This window comes from Myotis nattereri (genome assembly GCF_964212035.1).
Source record: "Myotis nattereri genome assembly, chromosome: 5".
Classification (NCBI taxonomy): domain Eukaryota; kingdom Metazoa; phylum Chordata; class Mammalia; order Chiroptera; family Vespertilionidae; genus Myotis; species Myotis nattereri.
In genome coordinates this window covers 27134381-27155675 of record NC_138080.1, presented here as the reverse complement: position 1 = coordinate 27155675, position 21295 = coordinate 27134381, and the positions used below count along the sequence as shown (strand labels likewise).

The 21295-nt window shown below is 40.3% G+C and overlaps 2 protein-coding genes across 2 annotated transcripts; both read right to left on the bottom strand.

The window, feature by feature from the left end:
• Nucleotides 1–6600: 6600 nt before the first annotated feature.
• On the bottom strand, nt 6601–7539 carry LOC308519554 (olfactory receptor 7D4-like; the record flags this gene model as incomplete). The annotated part of the gene is made up of 1 exon (XM_081091575.1): nt 6601–7539. One exon carries the CDS (start codon nt 7537–7539, stop codon nt 6601–6603), a length of 939 nt encoding a protein of 312 aa, XP_080947701.1.
• Nucleotides 7540–17179: 9640 nt separating this feature from the next.
• Nucleotides 17180–18118, bottom strand: LOC308519551 (olfactory receptor 7D4-like; the record flags this gene model as incomplete). Its single annotated transcript, XM_081091573.1, has 1 exon — nt 17180–18118. The coding sequence occupies one exon, from the start codon at nt 18116–18118 to the stop codon at nt 17180–17182; it is 939 nt and encodes a 312-aa protein (XP_080947699.1).
• Between the last annotated feature and the right edge of the window lie 3177 nt (nt 18119–21295).

Genomic DNA, 21295 nt, shown 5'->3' with positions numbered 1-21295 from the left:
CTAGATTCCTACTGTTGTTACTGAAAAAACCGGACAAGAACCAAACAACGCTCTGAGAGTTTGGAGTTACACTTTATTCACCGCAGCGGGCTCAGGGAAATGAATCTAAATCTATGCACAGCTACAAGCAGAACTTCCCTTTTTATAGAAGAGCCAGCCCTTTGTGTGCTTGCTGGCGGCGGCCTTGAAAACTATACAGTTCTATCCAATTAAAAAATGCACCTGGCATGGCATTGGGTATATCTAGTCTCTGGCCTACAATGTCAGATAGCTAAGTTTATCTCCCCCACCATTCAAGCAGGCTAGAAAGCAAAGTTACTTTTTCAGAATAAGAGGCCATCCAAAGAATAGCAGAGAATTCCAAACAGTATTTTTACAGAATAGGGGTTTTCCTTCACATTCCCCCCGCTTGTTCCACAAGCTTTTTAGCCTTGTGGTACAACAACCATGGGATGTTAAGGTGAACAGGGGCGTTGACTGATCTTTTACTACTTCCTGCTGAAAAAGGGCGATGTGCAAGGGGTTAACATCCTGTTTCTTCCTCTTGGAGAGGTTAGTAGGGAATTCTTCTGGCTTGTAGGACCATTTGAAGTTTAAAGCGAGTAACAGAATTAGAAGACATGGTCCTAGGATTATGGCCATGAGTAGCATTAACAGTTGTCCTGTCAATGGAAGGAGCTATTTCCAGATCCCCCCAACCCCCCCACCCCCTTGCAGCCCAGGTCTCAGATAACTCCTGTTTTATTCATCTTGTTTCTTTTTTATGTAGGAAGCAGTAATTTTATGGTGCTTCTGTATTCCAGAAAGGGCAGAAGAGTTCTCCTTCTGGGACTAGCCTCGGGTTCCTGCAGTACCCATAAAAAGATAAAATGAGAATTGCTAGAAAGATAAAAAACAATGATTATCCAGAAATACTAGAGCATTTTGCCTTTAAGAGAAGATAAGAAACGAAGTGTAAGGAAGAATTCAGCAGGGTGCTCTCTGAATCCTTTGGAGCAGGTTGATTAGCCAGGTCCATTGTCTTCTTGAGGGTGATCTGCAGCAGGTGTGTCTGGTCAGAGGTCACCTTCCAGTCAGGCTCCTTGCTGTCCTGGGCACAGAAGGAGCTGGGCTTGTGACCTGGCAGGGACAAACTGTAACAAATGGTCCGGTGGAAGGGAAAGAAAACATTTCAGTTTTAATAACCTCTATTGAAATAGGATTTTTCTCCTTAAAATTCCTCTATGGTTATTAAAAAGCCAAATCAAGACTAATTTATCTACTGTATTCAATTTGGCCTGATGTTTGCATAAATAAAACAAGAATGGTAACTGACTACCTTTGCTGGAATTTCATGGTTGAATCTTAATGTGCCCCGTAGGGCCAGGAAGCCAAGCCATCCAGCTGCCATCAGGCCTGCCTGCAGTATCTGCTGAGTTAGGTGAATCCCTCACCTGTAGCAACTCCACCTGAGCCCACGCTCTAGGCTTTAAGGCCCATCTCAGTAGCCTTCCTACTCGTTGCAGCCCAGAGTGTGTGGGGGTTCCGCAGGGATGCAGAGGCATCCTATTGCTCCCCTTCTACTCTGACCAACTGCCAGTGATGGTAGGGCATGGGCCTGACGCTCCAGCGCCAGCCATCTTCAGGGCTCCCAAGAAGGATACCAGGCTTTTCCCGTGGCACTCTTATTGGCTTCAAGTCTTCAGAGTCCAGATAGGTCTCTTTAAAACATGATACTCCAGTCAAAGTTTTCCGTTAATAAAATCACTATTAGGAACTAGTCTTATTGAATATATGCAAAGAAATGTATTGCTATGATTTATTAAGCATTGCCAAATTTCAGAGGAATTATATAAGGAGAAAAACATACTGACCTGATATGCTCCAAGATTTCCTGATTTTCCTTGCCAGTCCCTTTTCATGAGTAATATAACTGTCTTCAAATGGCAAGAAGAAATTTACAATATGTCTATATTCAAATAGATAGTTATAGCTCCCCCTGTAGTAGGGCTCCCCTCACTTGACTTGTTTTCTCAGAATGGACTAAAGGAGCTCTATTTCCTTACAGGGTCTCACATGTCACAGGACCTCACAGGGTCTGTAATTCCTGTAACAGAGGGCTACTATTTACCCCTTTACTACTTCCTTCTGTTCCAAACAGGCCTTCCCCAGTTTCCTACAGTTGAGGTTTGTACCACCCCTGACATGGGCATGGTCACACAGGCCTGCCAGGCAGTATACAGGCTGCCAACTGTTAACTGTCTCTTAATAGAGACCAAAACCTGATGGGTATTCTTCTTTGCCCAGTTGGGCACCTGCCCTCTTGGCAGCTAGACATCCTTTACTTTTGGGGTTCACCCACATAGTCCCTTTCCAGGACAGTTAATATATGGCCATAACAATGGCCTTTAGTATGGGAAACTGAACACTTGCCAGTTACTCCCAAAGACTACCAAGGACTGTAGACCAACACAGATCTACAGCAACTGCTGACAGCTACATTCAAACCTGCAAGAGAATCAAAGGTTAATACAACATATTAATACAATGAAACATAATATTGGCAGCATGGCCACTTCAGGAGCCAAATCTCATGCTACCAACATGACACATGGTAGGGCTATACAAATACATTTGAGGGAGGGCAACTAAAGTTCACTGTTGACTCTTCCTACACAAAACAAAACTGTCCTGGACTCTCTGGAGCCATGTCCATGAGAAGAAGGCATCAGCCAAGTCCATCATGTAGGGCATTGCTCTACTGCCATACAGGGTGATCCATGCTCTTGGCTGCAACCAGCACCTGGGAATGTAGCAGGGGAGTCATCTTGCTCAGTTCTCTGCAAGCCACAGTCAGGGCTTGTGTGCGGCGGTCATTTTTCTCCTCTCTAGCCGCAAACACAGTCTGAACAATCTCTATAAAATGTATTCTGGCACAGGAGAAAGTTGTTTGCTGCACAGAGGCAGCTAACCTCTACACAACTGGGCTCGGACATCTGCCCAGCAAACTGCAGTCTATAAGTTCAATATGCAGCCTCCAGTTCTCCTAACCCAAGGAGGTTTCGGCCAGTCTCTGAATCAGACTCCTCCTCTCTTGGAGAATTTCAAAGTCCTGATGGCTCCCAGTTCCAGGGAGAGTACTCTTTTCTTTGCCCTTTTGTTAACCCTGTTTATTAGTTATAGGGCCCTGCTATCCTTGACTTTCCACCAGTCCCCTTTGTGGCAGAGTAGCAACCAGGCCTCTTCCAAGGGAGTGCACTGGAAGGGGATATTAGCCCCTCCTCTTCCAGCAGCAACAGGTACAGAACCCTTTCACCCTTTCAGTACATTTGCAAACAGGGAGCTTTCGTTAGCTCTATCCACAGCTTTCCCTACTTCTCTCGCTGATGCTTCTTCTTTCAGGGCAGCAGGCAGCTCAGGCATCCAGCCCCCCCTTCTTTGACCTGGCTTTCAGGGCCTGAGTCTGCCTAGCAAACAGTTCTAAACTTCTAAATCACCAGGGTTGCTGCGGATTTCAGGTCTGTTTCTCCTCCGCTTTTTTTTCTGGGAGTTTAGTTGTTTTTCATATATTAGAATTTTTTTATTCTTAGAAACCCTAATCTTTTAATGATTACTAAAAGTGAACATTCAGTACTGGTGCTCACAGAAAACTTGTGACCTTGGAGTTTGTTGATAATGCACCTGCTAGCAGTCTGCAGCCAGTAACATAACGGCTAACACCCCCTTTCTTTGTCTCAGCCCAAGCCCGTTTCTTTCCCTCACAGACTTCCCCCCCTACTTTTGATCTCTCCGACCAATTCCACTGTCCCCCAGTCCAGCTGTTTGTCTCTTTTTAAACAGTGGGAGTTTCGAAGAAAACTATAGACTGCTTCTATAGAGTCCTCCCTCCCGGAGGCTGCGACCTGTGGGGAAGCATGACTCTTACTCGGCCTGGAAAGATAATGGGTACATAGGGAGATTTTTTTGCAGACAGAGAGCCTGGAGACCATCTGAAATTCAGTTACATATGCTTTCAGAATCAGGATAAGGGAGGGAGGGAAAGACCAGGTTATATCCCCTATGAGGATTTTAATAAATAACTGAAAACGGCAAGTCAAATAAAACACATAATCACAAAGACAAAGACAACAGACCACACAAGACACACAATCAGGGGTTAATGGGGTCTATAGACAGTTAATAATAACTTCAGCCTTAGGGTCAGGGCCAGTAAATCTGTCCTGCAGAGCTGTAAGCCCTTCCTCTTCCACCAAAGAGATAAGAAGACCATAAATAATAAGTTCTTTGAAATTTACTACTGTTAATTTACTAAGCAAATAGTTAACTTGAAAAGACTTCTCTCTTGCTTTTTTACAAGCAATCTTGGAACCGAGTCAGACTTTATTTTAGCCTTTAAATCTACCCTAGCATTTCAAAATTTCAATTTAATACAGCGAATTTACAACCCAGGTAAGAGCAACTGATAGACAGAAGTTTTTGTTAGTGATGTGGGCTGATTCCTTCTGTAATGGCGAGCAAAAGACTCTGAGAACTGCTAGAGATTCTTGCAGCCCACCGCGGGTCCAGTCCAAATGTTCAGCCAGATGAATTAACAGAAATGCAAAATAAATCAAAGTAGCTTTCACTTTACACAGACGAGTTAATAAGCAGCCAAACACTCGTATTCACACTCTCAGTAGACTAGCACAGACTGGAGCCGAGCAGATAAACAAAACAATGCCCAACTCCCCAGATGGGCGTGGGGACACTCCTGGCACCCATGTCCCAGAACAGAATTCTCAACCAACGTCTTGGTGAGAACCTACCGGAGGAGTTAAGACTGCGTCCAGTCCCCCTTCTCGGTAGCAAATTGGCTAGTCCCACACAAACAAACAGCTGTTCACTCAGAGCTTAAACAAATTCCCAAATGCTAAACAAATTCCCAAGTTCAAATAAATTCCAAATTCCAAATAAATTCCAAATTCTAACAAATTCCAAATGCAAAACAGATTCCCAATTCCTGAGGGATTCCCAATTCCTGACAGATTCCAGATTCCTGAGGGATTCCCAAAACCTGGGGAAGCTCTATGGCTCCCCGGGAGGTGATCAAGCTCCCCTTCCACTCATTTCGAGTGGACCAGACGGTAGGGGATTGGGGCCCCTACCTTACAGATTCTGCAGACAGGTCCAGAAGTGTCCGTCCACGCTCTCCAGATGCCGGCCGGGTCCTGGGCTGAGGTCCTGGAGTACCCAGAGTTCCCCCGGTTCAATTCTGCTAAATCAGCAGAGCTGTGCCTCCCAGGGGCCTATCCGGCACCCCCGGTCCTCAAACCCAGTCCACACCGGAGGCCAAGAGGCCACGATGGGTGGTTCCCCGGTCTTCCCGAAATGTCAGGGAACCAATTATGTTACAGAAAAAACCGGACCAGAACCAAACAATGCTCTGAGAGTTTGGAGTTACACTTTATTCACCGCAGCGGGCTCAGGGAAATGAATCCAAATCTAAGCACAGCTACAAGCAGAACTTCCCTTTTTATAGAAGAGCTAGCTCTTTGTGTGCTTGCTGGCGGCGGCCTTGAAAACTATACAGTTCTATCCAATTAAAAAATGCACCTGGCATGGCATTGGGTATATCTAGTCTCTGGCCTACTAGGTCAGATAGCTAAGTTTATCTCCCCCACCATTCAAGCAGGCTAGAAAGCAAAGTTACTTTTTCAGAATAAGAGGCCATCCAAAGAATAGCAGAGAATTCCAAACAGTATTTTTACAGAATAGGGGTTTTCCTTCACACTCTGAACTTGAAAATCACATCACAGTTCCTATGTAAGGTAGGATAGCAAAGTCAGCTGGCCAGGCTGTAGTCTAACTTCATTGCAGTCTCTTCTTTTGAAAAGTGAAGTGAATGAGAGAAAATATCTGAAAGAAATGTTTTTAAGATGAAATTAAGGCATCCATATGAAGAAACAAGTCGAGTCCTGATATCATAAGCATGTTGTCCTGATTACTGTATGATTTTCATATAATTTGATCTGGAAAAATAGGCTTACAACCCAATTAACGTGAAGATAGGCAACATATGAGGACAACACTTTGGAAAACTAAGTCAGCACTTGATATGATAAGTGCTTTAAATTTAAACTAATAATTCTTTTAAAAAAATACACATTTTATTGATTTCAGAGAGTGGAAGGGCGAGGGAGAGAGAGATGGAAACATCAGTGGTGAGAGAGAATCATTGATTGGCTGTCTCCTGCACGCCCCCTCCGGGGATCAAGCCCACAGCCTGGGCATATGCCTTTGACTGGGTTCAACCCTGGGATCCTTCAGTCCGCAGGCTGATGCTTTATCCACTGAGCGAAACCTGCTGGGGCTTAAAATTAAAAATCTTAAGAATAGGTGAAAGAATGTTGATGAAACATGAAACATTGTGGACAGCATAGAGGGAAGAAAAGTAAAAAAGGAATTTTTGAGGGAGTAGCTAAGAAGAAACTAATACAAATACAAACAAAAACAAAATCACACAGGTTTTGGAACTAGATAAAACAAACCTGTCTTTTACAAGTAAAAAAGAACCAGATATTTAAATTTGCAACATTTACCTTTGGATACACAATGACACTTAGTTCTGAGGCCAGTGATCCATCACAGAAAAGATGCTGGTAGGTTGAGGAGTCTTCTCAGGGCGCCCTTCACATCCTTGTTCCTCAGGCTGTAGATGAAGGGGTTCAGCATGGGGGTGACCACAGTGTACATGACTGAGGCAACTGAGTTTTGTAGAGAAGAACAGGTGAGAGCAGAACTGAGGTAGACCCCCAGGCTTGTCCCATAGAACAAGGAGACCACAGAGAGGTGAGAGCCACAGGTGGAAAATGCTTTATATTTCCCGCCTGCAGAGGATATTCTCATTAAAGAGGAGACAATCTTAGAGTAAGAAAATAGAATTCCTATGAAAGGAAGCACAGCCAGGAAGGCAGCAGACACATACAAGACGATGTTATTGATAAGGGTGTCAGAGCAAGCCACCTTGAGGATCTGAGCCAGTTCACAGAAGAAATGTGGGATTTCAGTGCCGACACAGAAGGTCAGTCGCCTTATTAAAAGAGTATGAAGCAGAGAGAACCAGAAAATGATGAACCAAGATATCAGAACCAGAATGCCACAGAAGCGTGGGTTCATGACGACTGTGTAGTACAGGGGGTGGCAGATGGCCACATACCGGTCATAGGCCATTACAGTCAGGAGGAAGTTGTCCATTCCAGCAAAAATCATAAAAAAATACACCTGAATGAGGCACCCAATGTAGGAGATGTTTTTGCTCTGTGCCTGGACATTCACCAGCATCTTTGGGACCGTGGTGGAGGTGAAACAGATGTCAACAAAGGACAGGTTGGCGAGAAAGAAATACATGGGCGTGTGGAGGTGGGCGTCAGAGCTGATGGCCACAATGATGAGCAGGTTTCCAAGCACAGTGAACAGGTACATGCACAGGAACACTCCACAGAGGAGGGGCTGCAGTTTAGGGTCATCTGAGAAACCCAGGAGCAGGAATTGTGACACTTCTGTGTGGTTTTCTGCTTCCATGCAGCTGGTTTTTCTTATGAAGAAGGAGACAAAAGCAACATTCAGTAAACAGCCAAAAGGCATCCAAGGGAGTCATCAACTTTTGATTCCAACTTTGTGTGGACATCATTCATGATCTAGTAGTCATTCCAATGACAGTGATTCCCTCATTTAAGTGGAAACCCAATTTTATTTTAAATTGTAGTAGTTATGCAGACTCTCATTAAGTTAACAGAAATTTTGTCTCTCTTTTTATGCTCTACAGACTGGTTCTAAATAAAAAGGCAACTTATCTGAATTTATGGAGATTAGCCAATTTCTTCTTTAATATGAACCTTTCAAATACATAAGGACATTTAAGGCCTTTTCTTTGATAATCTCCATGTTTCTTTCATTTCATAATAGTAATTAGAACATGTCGTTTCAACTCAAACATCCTTAATTCTGTGTGACCTGATGCTTTGCATTGATGTCACAGTTAATTCTCCATGTGCCTTATTGCATTTTTTTCAAAAAATATGGTTACTGCTCTTACCACTTTGTGTGGTTCAAAAATGCCTTTAATTTTTGTATGTTCTCTGTAAATACAGTAATTGTTATCATTTTAATTTAATCTTTCATTACAATTGTTTTCGATATGTAACTCTGTCTAAATACAGTATAGACCTGTGATTTAGAAAGTTGGATCTTGAGTCAGATTTCCTGGGGTATAATTTAGTCTACCATGTTACACATGTGTGACATTGACAAAGTTATTTGATCCCTCTAACCTGCATATACCTCACTTACACCAGGGGAGTAGTAAATATTCCCTGCAATGTAAGATGGGTGAGTAATTAAATGAGATGATGCATATAATTTTTCTATTATAGTTTCTGTGACATAAAGTGGACGTATGACAAAAGGGAATTTCTGTTCTTAACATCACAATAAATCTGTCTTGCATGGTGATCAGTACTAGTATTTCTCTTAAAGTTTGGCAGTCATCATCATAAACTTAACTGGTTTGTTACCTTCATTTTTTATTGCCATGCAGCGCTTCTAATTAATGAAGAACCATATGGCTTTCTCTTTCAGAGACTTCATGCCAAGTAGAATCTTCCAAGAAGAGGAAGATACATATAGACTACATTGATACCTGGGGCGAACAAATCACACTACCATTTTAATAAAATAGAAAGCATGTGCGAGGGCATGTGTGCATGTTTAAATGCTCTCAAGTGGATACGTGTTGCATTAAAATCAGTGGCATAAACGTAAAAAAATAGGATTCATTTAAAATTATTCAAAGTGTCTATAAAGGAAATTATCCTAAAAATTGAAAGGCAAATTTAAGATTTGAAAATAAAAGGCAACTAGTCTAATGGGAGAAGATATTTGCAAATAATACCTCTGATAAAGGGGCTAATATTCACAGTATATAAGAACTCATACAACTGAACAACAAACTGTAATTAAAAAATGGGCTGCGGACCTGAACAGATACTTTTCCCAAGAAGACATACAGATAGCCAACAGATATATGAAAAAATGCTCAACTGCACTAGCTATAGGGGAAATGCAAATAAAGTCCAAATGTGATACCACCTCATACCTGTTAGAATGGCTGTTATCAATAAGAAAATAAATAAGTTTTTGAGACACTGTGGAGAAAAGTGAAGTTTGTGGGAAGGAAAATTGGTACAGCCTCTATGCAAAACAGTATAGAGATTTATAAAAACTGTAAAGAATAGGTTACCTTATCACCCAGGAATTCCTTTTCAAACTATCCTACTGAAAAAGTTGAAAAACATTTATGATAAAGATATACGTATGTAGCTTTATGCTCATTGCAGCATTATTCACAATAACCAAGACATGGAACAACCTTAGTTTCCCTTGAGAGATGATTGGGTAAAGAACATGAGGTGCATATACTTCTCAGACATTAAAACTATGAAATAGTGCCATTTCTGCCAACATGCATGGATCTTGAGAGCATCTTGCTAAGTGAAATAAATCAGATGGAAATCGACAAGAACCATGTGACTTTACTCATATGTTGAATATAAAACAGAAATCAATAAATGAACAAATAAATCTAAATCATATTCATAGATAGCAGTATGGTGGTTACCAAAGCAGGAGGAGATTGGGGATGGGTGGGAAATAAAGGAAGTAAAATGGAGCCAAATATTTGGTGGTGGATGGAAACTAGACATTGAGTGGTGAGCACACAAAATAATATACAGATGATATATTATAAGTTTTACACATAAACTTATGCATTGTTATTAACCAATAGTATCCCAATATTTTTAATTTAAAAAGTAAGTAAATGTATCTATATTCAATGATAAAGATGTTCCACTATTACTAATGTCTAGAGGATGCAGATTAAATATGGAGAGAAAAAAATATTACTGAGGGTCCATTAAGTCTGTGGAGATGGGTAGAAAAGGCTTCCCTAAAATACGAATACTTGAACTATGAGAGTTAGGATGTATAATTGTGAATGAGGAGAAATTCAAACAGCACAAGAATTTGGGAATAAGAGAACCAATTTTCCAGTTGCACTTGTGTCGGTGAGCTTGCTAACAGAAGGGATTTGAGAGACCAGTGAGAGAGCAAACAGATCATTGGGGTCAGGGAGGGCAGAGTGTGTGAGGCCCACAGCTGGAGCATCCTGTACTATTCTTTAAAGTGCCTCTCATGTTGGTAACTTTATGTTCATTTGTGGGTTATACGTTGTAACTGTTTTTGCTCCCCATTGTCATTCCTGGGTCTTATCAGGTGCCTGCCACTTTGTAGGTGCTCAACATATACAAATGTTTGATGTGTAATACAGATTGAGACCAACAGCATCACCTACAACACAAAAAAGAACTCTCCAAGCTCATCATATGGTTGGTTTCCTTTTGCTAAATGAAGAAACCAATGGCAATTTCTTAATTCAATAAAGAACAGTTGTTTGAAAGCGGCATATAACATGATATTATACATTAACTCACTAAAATATTTTTGTTAAGTTCACAAACAGACCAATACAGCCAATTCCAAATTCAATTATTTGATATTTTGCTGAACATTTAAAGAGAGTGAAAAATTGAGGCAAGGAAATTAGCCTAAAAGCTGAATGACAGAAAAAATTATATAATATGTAGATAATATTGTGGACACTGAGGTGAAACAACAATAACGATGATATAGAACTATTAAGTTTTATCAGTAAGTCAAATCTGCTGCAAAATAGATAGGGAATGCAATAAAGACACACAATCATATTAATAAAATATAGACAATACCTCAGGCATAGTCGATCTCCGGTGAGTAGTTAATGAATAAGTTGTTGAACAGGGAAATCAAGAAGAGCCTACAGTTATGGGAAAGAGTAGAAAAGAGGTGGAGATTCTTCGGAAAATAATTATTATTGAGGAGAGGCTCTGGACTCCAAAGAGAGGGAGAAAAAATGAGAACAAAGACTGAACAAGACAGGTTTCAGGGGAAACTGAAGTACCTTCAAAGTACAGGGACTTCATTGTCGTAAACTATATAATACAGGACTGTCCCAGTCTAAGTACTCCAGAGGTAAAGCCCAGCACCCACTTTGTCTCATTTCCTTCTCATCCCACCAGCCCTCTCTGGAATACAATGACCTTCTCTGAAGAATATCACTGAAGCTCTGTTCTCCAATGTCTGTCCCTGGGAAGCCCAATGCGTTTTTATTTGGCTGTGATCAGGGAATTAAGGAAAGAGGAAAAGGGAACATGTTTAAAGTTTCTAGCACCTCAAGGGTTGAATTCTCATAGCTCCTCATTAAGTAAATTGTTCTATTGTCTGCGCTCTCCAAACAATTCAGATCCCATGGGGCGCAAAGATAAAAAAAAAAAAAAAAAAAGGAAAAGCTTTTCTCTGATGCTGTGTCTGCATAAGCACCAAAGGTGGGAGATAAATTCATTTCCTCCAAGGAGAAACACTTCTTCCTTTGATTTGACTGAAAAGTGACAAGGTGTCTCCTAAGGAATGTTGAATGGCTTCAGGAACCAAAGTCAGAAACCAACTATCTGTGATGTTCTTCCCTTGAAAAACCTTTGAGGGCTCATGAGTCACTTGGTGTCCACAGTGTCACCCAGGCAAAGAGGTGCTTTCAGAAGAGAAGCAGAGCTGTTCAATAGTTTGGTTCTGTTGAAAGGACCAACCAAATGTGGGCGCTGATTTTCACAGCCAGGTGTTTCGTGTGCACCTCTTCCCGGCTCTGGCTCTCTGGGCTGCAGAGCCTGGCATGGGGTTGAGATCCCCATGATCCTCAGCAGGAACCTTTGCAGCTGAGAATTCGCTCCCGAATCTCAGCCTCTGCCCATGAGTGTGAGGACAGCCATTTTCCTGTCTCCACTCTTTTTCCCCAGTCAGGATGGAGCTTGTTCCCCTAAACCTTTGGTTATCAGACTTCTGAGCAGCTACACTTCAGTTGGTTATTCAGGTTGATTGTGTTATATTTTAGTTGTAATTCCAGTTCGGTCCTGGGAGTGGGTGAGTGTACCTTGCACCTACTCTGCCCCCACCTTGACCCGATCATATTTTCATGTACCTGTTGTTCATCTGTATGTCATCTTCAGAAAAATGTCTACTCAAATCCTCTGCCCATTTTTCAATTAGATCGTTTGGATTGTGCTATCAAGTTGTATGAGTTGTTAACATATTTTGGATATTACCCTCTCATAAGATATATGATTTGCAAATATTTTCTCTTATTCTGAAGTTTTTCTGTTCATTTGCTTGAAGGTGTCCATTACTATTCAAAAGATTTATGATTGGATGTGCTCCAGTTTATTTAAATTTGATTAATTTTTTTTTTCTTGAATCAACTCTTTTTTGGTATAAATTTTGGGAGAACCTCTTCCGTGATTTCTATTAGTCTGTTATAGGGGGAGAAGGTGAATGAGGTGCACTAATAAGAGGAGGATCAGTGGGACAATCTATAGCTTCTGCTTCTGCAGGTGGTCTTAAGGTCACAACTGACACCCAAATGTGCATTATATTTTCCTAAAAGAAAACCACTCCTGGATCAAAACTACTCATCTACCATGATCGAGAAGATCCAAAAATGGAAAATGCAGATAAAAATGGAGTGAGGGTGCCGGGAACCAATTCCAGCATGTCAAAATTTCAAGAGTTTCTACGAAAGGTTCATGAGACTTGGGGACCCAACAGGGTTGAGTGACACATGTAGTCAGTTGTTGGGAATGGCTAAAGGCGTTTCCCCAGTTCTGAAAAGGGATTATTGATTGTGGCTGCCAGAAAGGCACAGGGCATCTTAATCTACATATTATTGCCTCCTACTGGCCAAACACCTGAACAGCCGAAGGCTAATTCTCCCTTTCTGACAATATTTCTGTGTACCCTTTGAAGTGTGTATCTCTGCTTCACCTCAGGACAAGTTGTGTTAATAAAAAGCATGGGTTCTTGGGGATGGGAGAACCTAAGACCTTAGAATTAAGAGCTTGGATCTTAGCTCCTTTAGCTAAGCTCCTCTGACCCTCAATGCCTTTCAAAATTATATTTCGTCTCCGGACACTTTATTAGTCCCCGGATTCCTATGTCATCTACGCACGGCCTTCTCCAGGTTCCCGAACCATTCTAGATGCTGGAATAAGAACCCCGGCATGAGGGGAAAACACTGGTTTTCCTCAGGTTCAGAGAAAATGAACCTAAACAGCAACCTCTAGTCAAGAGAGTCTTTGCATGGAGAAGAAGGCCTTAGGGCTGGGAAAGAAGCAATAATGTCATTTGTTGTATAAACAAATGAAAAAACTCTAATGACCTCAATGGTCTGATGTCCATCTATGTATCTAACCTATTTCTGGTAACTCAGCCATAGCTCCATATGTCTCCTTATTGTCGTACTGTTGAATGTCTCTTGAATGTTACCTAACATATCTGCAAGTTACACTTCTTCTCATTTTTATTCAATGCTCAAGCATATTCTCCTATTAGCAGTTTTTCATGCATACTAAGTATTGTGAAGATGTGGAAAATATGAAACCCTCATGAATTCATCATGAGAATTTAAACTGGTGTAGCCACTTTAAAAGGTACTATGATTGCCAAAACCGGTTTGGCTCAGTGGATAGAGCGTCGGCCTGCGGACTGAAAGGTCCCAGGTTCGATTCCAGTCAAGGGCATGTACCTGGGTTGGGTGTACATCCCCAATAGGCAGCTGATTAATGTTTCTCTCTCATTGATGTTTCTAACTCTCTATCCCTCTTTCTTCCTCTCTTTAAGAAATCAATAAAAAGTTTTTTTTAAAGAAAAATAAATAAATAAAGGTACCTGGTAGTGTCATAAAAAGTTAAACATATATTTACCATATGACCCAGTAATTGCACTCCAAGAGATCTACCCAAGACAAATGAAAATGTTCAGTGTTCACAGCAGCATTATTAATATCTCCAAACTGGGAATATCTAAATGTTCATGAACTGTAAATGGAGAAGCAAAATGAGGTATAAACATACAATAGAAGCCTATTCTGCAATAAAAGAAATAAAATATTGACACATACTTCTACATGAATGACCCCAAGAATTCACCAAATAGAAGAAGCCAGATACAAAAGGCCACATATTTTTATGATTCAATTTATATAAAATATGCAGAAAACTCAAATGTATTAAGACAGAAAGTTGCCAGGGATTTCCTAAGGCGAACGTGATCGTGGTAATTAACTTTAAACGGGTCAAAGGGTATTTTTAGGGTGATTAAAGACTGTAGAGCTGGATTTTGTTAATGATTATATAACTCTACAAATTTACCAAGATAATTGAACTTACTACATCAATTGAAGAATTTTATGTGTGTAAACTATATCTCAATAAAAATATTAAAACATAAATTTTAAAGAGTTATTCCTGGAATTATTCAATGTGAGTTAAAAACTTTTCTTTTAACAGGACCTGTTACATACCAACATTCTTATACTCACCACTCCACAATGCAATCATTTGTATCTCTCTAGTTCCTCCCTCAACTTGTAAATTAGTCAATATATACACATTGGATTAACTTAAATCAAGATGAATTTAAGTCTCATCAAGTCTTTCCTCTATAACAAATTTTGGCTTTTGAGTAATTTTACAGTCCTTCCGGTATCCCCAACAATTAGTTTCTGTTTTTTCTCCAAAGTCCCTAATTTCTTTCACGATATTATCTTAATTGATCACAGATTATCCCCTGTGTTGACTTCTGTTCACGCAGAAAGCAGATGCTGAGACAAGAATTAATGTGCTAACACTTTATTGGAAGGAGCCCGGAACATAGATGAGAGAGAGGGGAATTGATACACAAAAGAAAATATATCAAATTATCAAATGAAGCTTGCATATGGCACCTACCACTGTGAATAAGCAGAGATTTCATCTCCAGGGGAAATTCCGGTAAATGGTAAAAAACATAAACCTCAGCATTATTCCAGATAAAGGAGGAAAGACATGCTATCCTCTACACCTCTCCATCAAGAGCTGTCTCTGATAGGACATAATTCCCTGTCAGTTCTGCTACCACATATTGGGCAAAGTAGGTTCCAGCTGGTACTGGATGTTGCCAGTCATGCAATGGAAATGGTGAGAGGATCTCGGGGAATGTGGGGGAAACGTTGACAGCATGTACTCCTCCATGCTTCCTTGCAGACTCAATTCTGTCAACATTCTTCCCTCAAAGAATCAAGTTCCAAACATGTTCCACATAAGTGTAACTCTTCTTCCTGAGGCACCCCGCAGAGTTACAGAATAAAATGAAATCACATGAGAAAGCAACTCTTATTGTATTGTACTCATTATTATACAGTTTGGGGTCTTAGAGGTCTCTCAAAATTGCAATAATGGGAAATATTAGTCAAATTAAAAATGAAATGAAGGAAGATGGATGGAAGGAAGGATAATAAATAATGACACTTTTCAGTTTTCCAGCGGGTAAATTCCTATAGGGCATCTGTCGAAACCATCTTTCAAATCTAGATTCCTACTCTGAACTTGAAAACCACATCACAGTTCCTATGTAAGGTAGGATAGCAAAGTCAGCTTGCCAGGCTGTAGTCCAATTTCTTTGCAGTCTATTTTTTTGAAAAGTGAAGTGAATGAGAGCAAATATCTAAATAAATATTTTTAAGATGAAATTAAGGCATCCATATGAAGAAACAAGTCGAGTCCTGATATCATAAGCATGTTGTCCTGATTACTGTATGATTTTCATATAATTTGATTTGGAAACATAAGCATATAACCCAACTAAGGTGAAGATCGGCAACATATGAGGACAACTTTTTGGGAAACTAAATCAGTAGCTGATATGATAAGTGCTTTAAATTTAAACTAATAATTCTTTTTAAAAATATACATTTTATTGATTTCAGAGAGTGGAAGGGCGAGGGAGAGAGAGATGGAAACATCAATGATGAGAGAGAATCATTGATTGGCTTCCTCCTGTACGCCCCCCTCCTGGGATCAAGCCCACAGCCTGGGCATATGCCTTTGATGCCGGGAGCCGGTCCATGATTGCTGTTTCAAGGGACCTGGCATATATGGCATACTGTTCTTAATATGTTTGCTCACCTTCTTGGCACTATGTGTTTTAACCAAGGTCTCTGAGAAAGGTTGTTTCCCCAGGTAGGGATTTTCCCCTGAAGTTAGGGAGGGAATAAAACCTCTTAACTAAGTGCCAGGCGGGTAATTAATCACTTTAACTACGAATAATCATGCTTAAGCTACATAATCTTTACTCCCTGGAATGGAGATAAGAAACGCCTTAACCTTTGGAATAGAGATTGATAGGATTGGAATCAACTGGTATAAATACAGATGTAACAAGACAGCAAGAGACAGAGAGAAAGACAGAACCAGGAGGCACAGAACCTACACAGAACGTTCTCTAGAGACAGAAGAACTTCGCTGGAGAGAACATGGCAAAAGATCCTGGACAGAAACTGGCCTCAGAACCTAGAGACAGAACCTAGCGAGAGAACATGGCAAAAGATCCTGGACTGAACCTGACTACAGAAATTGGCAAGAGAACCTGACTAGAACCTGGTGACTGAACCTGGATGGAGAACCTGGAGAACCTGTCTGGAGAACCTACAAGAGAACATGGACACAGAACCTGGCTGGAGATCCTAAGCAGAACCTCTCTGGAGATCCAGACCAGAACTTGGCTGGAGATCCTGGCTGGAGATCCTGGCTAGGCTGCTGATCAACTGAACACTGTCTCCGTGTCCTTCCTTCTTCGCCGACTCCGTCTACGCCTTTGGGAACCCCTGGACCTGCTGGGGTTGGACCCCGGCACTTTGACAGGATTCAACCCTGGGATTATTCAGTCCCCAGGTTGACCCTCTACCCACTGATCTAAACCTGCTGTGGCATAAAATTAGAAATCTTAAAAATAGCTGAAAAATGTTGATGAACCATGAAACATTGTAGACAGAATAGAGGGAAGAAAAGTAAAAAAGGAATTTTTCAGGGAGTAGCTAAGATGAAACTAATACAAATACAAACAGAAGCAAAATCACACATGTTTTGGAACTAGATAAAACAAACATGTCTTTTAGGAGTGAAAAAGAACCAGATATTTAAATTTGCAACATTTACCTTTGGGCACACAATGTACACTTAGTTCTTCTGAGGCCAGAGCTCTATCACAGACAAGATGCTGGTAGGTTGAGGAGTCTCCTCAGAGCCCCCTTCACATCCTTGTTCCTCAGGCTGTAGATAAAGGGGTTCAGCATGGGGGTGACCAGGGTGTACATGACTGAGGCAACTGAGTTTTGTAGGGAAGAATGGGTCAGAGCAGAACTGAGATAGACCCCTAGGCTTGTCCCATAGAACAATGAGACCACAGACAGGTGAGAGCCACAGGTGGAAAATGCTTTATATTTCCCTCCTGCAGAGGATATTCTCATTAAAGAGGAGACAATCTTAGAGTAAGAAAACAGAATTCCTGTGAGAGGAAGCACACCCAGGAGGGCGGTAGCCACATACAAGACGATGTTATTGATAAGGGTGTCAGAGCAGGCCACCTTGAGGATCTGAGCCAGTTCACAAAAAAAATGTGGGATTTCAGTGCCGACACAGAAGGTCAGTTGCCTTATTAGAAGAGTATGAAGCAGAGAGTCCCAGAACATGATGAACCAAGATATCAGAACCAGAATGCCACAGAAGCGTGGGTTCATGACGACTGTGTAGTACAGGGGGTGGCAGATGGCCACATACCGGTCATAGGCCATTACAGTCAGGAGGAAGTTGTCCATTCCACCAAAAGTCATAAAAAAATACACCTGAATGAGGCATCCGATGTAGGAGATGTTTTTGCTCTGTGCCTGGACATTCACCAGCATCTTTGGGACCGTGGTGGAGGTGAAACAGATGTCAACAAAGGACAGGTTGGCGAGAAAGAAATACATGGGCGTGTGGAGGTGGGAGTCAGAGCTGATGGCCATAATGATGAGCAGGTTTCCAAGCACAGTGAGCAGGTACATGCACAGGAACACTCCACAGAGGAGGGGCTGCAGTTTAGGGTCATCTGAGAAACCCAGGAGCAGGAATTGTGACACTTCTGTGTGGTTTTCTGCTTCCATGCAGCTGGTTTATCTTATGAAGAAGGAGGCAAAAGCAACATTCAGTAAACAGCCAAAAGGCATCTAAGGGAGTCAGCAACTTTTGATTTCACCTTTGTGTGGACATCATTCATGATCTAGTAGTCATTCCAATGACAGTGATTCACTCATTTAAGTGGTAACCCAATTTTATTTTATTTTTTAAAAATATATTTTATTGATTTTTCACAGAGAGGAAGAATGAAGGATAGAGAGTTAGAAACATCGATGAGAGAGAAACATCGATCAGCTACCTCTTGCACACGCCCTACTGGGGATGTGCCTGCGACCAAGGTACATGCCCTTGACCAGCATCAAACCTGGGACCCTTCAGTCCGCAGGCAGATGCTCTATCTACTGAGACTAACCAGTTAGGGCCCCAGTTTTATTTTAAATTGTAGTAATTATTCAGACTTTCACTAAGTTAACAGAAACTTTCTCTCTGTTTTTAATGCTCTACAGAGTGGGTCTAATTCACTTATCTGAATTTATAGACATTAACCAATTTCTTCTTTAATATGAACCTTTTGAAATACATAAACACATTTAAGGCTTTTTCTTTGATAACCTCCATGTTTCTTTCATTTAATATTGGGAACTAAAACATGTATTTTCAACTCAAACATACTTAATTCTGTGTGACCTGATGCTTTATATTGATGTCACAGTTAATTCTCCATGTGCCTTATTGCATTTTTTTCAAAAAAAAAAGGTTATTGCTCTTACCACTCTGTGTGGTTCAAAAATGCCTTTAATTTTCATATGTTCTCTCTAAATACAGTAATTGTTATCATTTTAATTTAATCTTTCATTACAATTGTTTTCGATATGTAACTGTCTAAATACAGTATAGAGCTGTGATTTAGAAAGTTGGATGTTGAGTCAGATTTCCTGGGGTACAATTTAGTCTACCATGTTACACATGTGTGACCTCGACAAAGTTATTTAATCCCTCTTACCTGCATATACCTCACTTACACCAGGGGAGTAGTAAATATTCCCTGCAATGTAAGATGGGTGAGTAATTAAATGAGATGTTGCATATAATTTTTCTATTGTAGTTTCTGTGACATAAAGTGGACGTATGACAAAAGGGAATTTCTGTTCTTAACATCACAATAAATCTGTCTTGCATGGTGATCAGTATTAGTATTTCTCTTAAAGTTTGGCAGTCATCATTATAAACTCAACTGGTTTGTTACCTTTATCTTTTATTGTCATGCAGCGCTTCTAATTAATGAAGATCCCGATGGCTTCCTCTTTCAGAGACTTCATGCCAAGTAGAATCTTCCAAGAAGAGGAAGATACATATAGACTACATTGATACTAGGGGAAAACAAAAACACACTACCATTTTAATAAAATAGAAAGCATGTGCGAGGGCATGTGTGCATGTTTAAATGCTCTCAAGTGGAGACGTGTTGCATTAAAATCAGTGGCATAAACGTAAAAAAATAGGATTCATTTAAAATTATTCAAAGTGTCTATAAAGGAAATTATCCTAAAAATTGAAAGGCAAATTTAAGATTTGAAAATAAAAAGGCAATTAGTCAAATGGGAGAAGATATTTGCAAATAATACCTCTGATAAAGGGGCTAATATTCACAGTATATAAGAACTCATCCAACTGAACAACAACAAACAAACAGTGTAATTAAAAAATGGGCTGCGGACCTGAACAGATACTTTTCCCAAGAAGACATACAGATAGCCAACAGATATATGAAAAAATGCTCAACTGCACTAGCTATAGGGGAAATGCAAATAAAGTCCAAATGTGATACCACCTCATACCTGTTAGAATGGCTGTTATCAATAAGAAAAGAAATAAGTTTTTGAGACGATGTGGAGAAAAGTGAAGGTTTGTGGGAAAGAAAATTGGTGCAGCCTCTATGCAAAACAGTAAAGAGATTTATAAAAACTGTGAAGAATAGGTTACCTTATCACCCAAAAATTCCTTTTCAGAGTATCCAACTGAAAAAGTTGAAAAACATTTATTGATAAAGATATATGTATGTAGATTTATGCTTATTACAGCATTATTCACAATAACCAAGACATGGAACAGATGATTGGGTAAAGAACATGAGGTGCATATACTTCTCAGACATTAAAACTATGAAATACTGCCATTTGTGCCAACATGGATGGATCTTGAGAGCATCATGCTAAGTGAAATAAATCAGATGTAAATCAACAAGAACCATGTGACTTTACTCTTATGTTGAATATAAAACAGAAATCAACAAATGAACAAATAAATCAAACTCATATTCATAGATAGCAGTATGGTGGTCACCAGAGGAGGTGGAGATTGGGGGGCGGGGGGGAGATAAAGGAAATAAAATGGAGTGAAATATTTGGTGATGGATGGAAACAAGACATTGAGTCGTTAGCACACAATATGATATACACATGGTGTATTATAAGTTTTACACCTAAAACTTATGCATTGTTATTAACCAATATTATCCCAATATTTTTATAATATATTTTATTGATTTTTTACAGAGAGGAAGGGAGTGAAATAGAGAGTTAGAAACATCAATGAGAGAAAAACATCAATCAGCTCCCTCCTGCACACCCCCCACTGGGGATGTGCCCGCAACCAAGGCACATGCTACTGACTGGAATCAAACCTGGGACCTTTCAGTCCTGTGGCCGACGCTCTATCCACTGAGCCAAACCGGTTAGGGCCCAATATTTTTAATTTAAAAAGAAAGAAAATGTTTCTATTTTCAATGATAAACATGTTCCACTATTACTAATGTCAGATGCAGATTAAATAAGGAGAGAAAAAATATTACTGAGGATCCATTGACTCTGTAGAGTTGGGTAGAAAAGGCTTCCCTAAAATACGAATACTTGAACTATGAGAGGAAGGATGGATAATAGTGAATTAGGAGAAATTCAAAAAGCACAAGCATTTTGGACTAAGAGAACCGAATTTCCAGTTGCACTTGGGTCGGTGACCTTGGTAACAGAAGGGATTTGAGAGACCAATGAGATAGCAAACAGATAATTGGGGTCAGGGAGGGCAGAGTGTGTGAGGCCCACAGCTGGAGCATCCTGTACTATTCTTTAAAGTGCCTCTCATGTTGGTCACTTTATGTTCATTTGTGGGTTATAAGTTGTAACTGTTTTTGCTCACCATTGTCA